Below are 3,210 nucleotides of genomic sequence, written 5' to 3' on the forward strand. Positions count from 1 at the left end.
ATTCGATTCCCGCCCGGGGCCAACTTTATCCCAAACAGATAAAGTTCGTTCTCGGAACGGCTGGCTTTCTCCTATCCTCTCCTTCTTCTCCGCTTTCGGGACGATAAGACCTTCGTAGTTATACGAGATCAAACCTCTTGAAAAAGAAGAAGAAGAAAGTTATAGTTCCCCTACCAAAACCTCTAAAAAAAATGGACCTATTGCAATACTTTCTCATCACCTTGTAAGTATAGGTAGGTTCTCTATACATATGTACTTGTTGGTAATAGAAAGTAAAAAATACTCATTCCACACTCACCCTGTATCTGTTCCGCCAAAGCGTCCACCTCGCGCGTCGCATTGTGCACCTTATGTTTGAGCACCTTCACATTGGACGCAACCTGCGACTCCTTATCCGTCACGCGTTTTTACACTGGTAAAAAATCGAACCCGAGATCTCCGGCATGCAAGCCTAGTATGATACCCACTTGGGCACGGAGGTTGATAAGCACAGCCACAATCCCTCTCAATAATGCTTGATAATATTAACCGGTTTCTTGTTCTGTCGTCTCTTATGAATCACTATCTTCTGCTCTGGCTGTGGTAGCTTCTCCATGGGTTTCTTATCTTCATTCACATAACTTGTGTCATTTTCCTTATCCTCTTCATCAAGCTTGATCTTAACTGGTGTGTTGGTTTAAGCTCCCTCTCAATAATGCTTGATAATATTGACAGGTTTCTTGTTCTGTCGTCTCTTATGAATCACTATCTTCTGCTCTGGCTGTGGAAGCTTCTCCATGGGTTTCTTATCTTCATTCACATAACTTGTGTCATTTTCTTTATCCTCTTCATCAAGTCTGAACTTAACTGGTGTGTTGGTTTGGAAGCGCACACTCTTGAATTTGACTTCTGTGGGTTTGATGGGTTCTGGCGCTGGGACATTGTCTTGTTTGTCTGGACTTGGCTTTTTGACTCCCGATTTGATATCTGGGGGGGGAAAAAAGAGACAATATTCGGGCTTTAGAAATGTGAAAAAGAAAAAAGGCAGAAACCAGCCTAGTTAGCTTGGTTGGTGGCGCGTCTGCCTTGTAAGCGCTAGGCCGCGGGTTCGATTCCCGCCCGGGGCGGATTTTATCCTGATGGGATAATGTTCGTTCTCGGAATGGCTGGCTTTCTTCTATCCTGTCTTCCTTCTCTCTTCAGTTTCAGGACGATAAGACCATAGCAGTTACAGTACCCTCTGTCAAACCTCTTAAAAAAAGGCAAAAAAAGTAATATGTAGTTTTTAACTGCTAAGGTATTTTTTTCCCCCAAGAAGTTTGATAGAGGGAACTGTAACTACTAAAATCACCAGCTTGGTTAGCTTGGAGGGCAACGCGCCTGTCCTGTAAGCGCAAGTTGCGGGTTCGATTCCCACCCGAGCCAACCTTTAACCCAAACAAATAAGGTTAGTTCTCGGAACGGCTGGCTTTCTCCTATCCTATCTTCCTTCTTTCTTCACTTTCAGGACGATAAGACCTCCATAGTTAGGAACCTACAGTTCCCTCTATCAAACCTCTTGAAAAAAAAAAGTTATAGTACTTACCGTTTCCCTTATCAAACGTCTAAAAAATCGACCTATTGCAATACTTTCTCATCACCTTGTATAGGTTCCCTATACTTGTTGGTAATAAAAAGTAAAATACTCATTCCACACTCACCCTGTATCTGTTCCGCTAAAGCGTCCACCTCGCGCGTCGCATTGTGCACCTTATGTTTGAGCACCTTCACATTGGACGCAACCTGCGACTCCTTATCCGTCACGCTTAGCAGGTCCATCTTGTGGTAGGTCAACTCATGATTTAGCTTCTTCAATTTGACACTAACAAAGTCGTGGTATTGGCTGACGGTTTTCAGTACCAGATCAGGATTGTTTGGGTTCGAATGAATGAGGGCGGGAAGGTCGGACACCGAGGTTTGCAGGGTTTGAATGTTTTTTTCCAGTTCCTGGGAAAGAGATGAAGTCGTTAGGCCGGTTATTGAAAGAATGGTTTTAACTAGATTCTGGAGTTTTCCTTAGTTTGTCTGTTTTGCCATAACTCTCGAATAGTTAGACAAGTAAAATTATGAATTTTTGTAAGGGGAGTCTGATTGGACATTATAGGATACTGTAAAGGTCCTTTCTCTTTTAGCAAGTTCTACAAATCACTATAAGCTGTGTAAAAGAGTAGGAAATAGGAATAATACGGGCAGTGTCCCTGAGGCTGCGAGGGACATGTTCAAAGCTGCGGGCGCGACCTGTCATGAGTTCATGGTCAAATGTTTGCAATCCCTGGCTGAGTTGAGAGACTCGTACAATTTCCCGTATGTCAATGAGTTAGACTACGCGGTAGGTGCTGCTGTTAATCCCATCAGGATAAAATCCGCCCCGGGCGGGAATCGAACCCGCGGCCTAGCGCTTACGAGGCAGACGCACTACCAACTAAGCTAACTAGGCTGGCAGGAGTTCTCCTTAGTTTGTCTGTTTTGCCATAACTCTTGAATAGTTAGACTAGTAAAATTATGAATTTTTGTAAGGGGAGTCTGATTGGACATTATAGGATACTGTAAAGGTCCTTTCTTTTTTAGCAAGTTCTACAAATCACTATAAGCTGTGTAAAAGAGTAGGAAATAGGAATAATACGGGCAGTGTCCCAGGCTGCGAGGGAGCCGTTACAAGACCAGAAGTTTAAACTTGGAAGATGGAGCAGGGGTTCCCTAATGTGATGTTGTTTTCTGGGGATGTTTCTTTTTTTATGCAGGAAATAGGAATACTAATGATCTAATGAAAAATGTTACCTTATGAAAGTGTTTGTAAGCCTCCAACAGATTTGCCTGACTTTGCAATCGCCTCAAAATGTTACCTTATGAAAGTGTTTGTAAGCCTCCAACAGATTTGCCTGACTTTGCAATCGCCTCGTTTCATCTTCTCTATCATAAACATCCAAGACTAAGATTTCACCCTGCAACATAATCAAAACAAGCGCATGTAAACTCTTACTTAGGTAAGTACCTCCTCACCTCCTTACTTAAGTACCTCCTCACCATATGGCAGCATTATTTATTTCCCATCCACGAGCTTGTGCTTCGCCATGAAAATAGTAAAAAAAAAAAAAAAAAAAAACAAACAAAAAACACAAAATAATGGATTTAATTAGTCTTTTTGCCGATTCATAGGGAAGTTTTGGCGTAATTGAAAAGGGTATGCTTGTT

General features: G+C 42.3%; 1 protein-coding gene across 1 annotated transcript; it reads right to left on the reverse strand.

Moving 5' to 3' along the window:
* Positions 1-417: 417 nt before the first annotated feature.
* On the reverse strand, positions 418-2,969 carry LOC103521698. The gene is made up of 3 exons (XM_008486806.3): positions 2,862-2,969; positions 1,680-1,965; positions 418-966 (listed from the first exon to the last, which is right to left on the reverse strand). The coding sequence occupies exons 1-3, from the start codon at positions 2,967-2,969 to the stop codon at positions 689-691; spliced, it is 672 nt and encodes a 223-aa protein (XP_008485028.1). The 3' UTR covers positions 418-688.
* Positions 2,970-3,210: the final 241 nt, after the last annotated feature.

This window comes from Diaphorina citri, unplaced genomic scaffold (genome assembly GCF_000475195.1).
Source record: "Diaphorina citri unplaced genomic scaffold, Diaci psyllid genome assembly version 1.1 scaffold5739, whole genome shotgun sequence".
In the NCBI taxonomy this organism is placed as follows: domain Eukaryota; kingdom Metazoa; phylum Arthropoda; class Insecta; order Hemiptera; family Psyllidae; genus Diaphorina; species Diaphorina citri.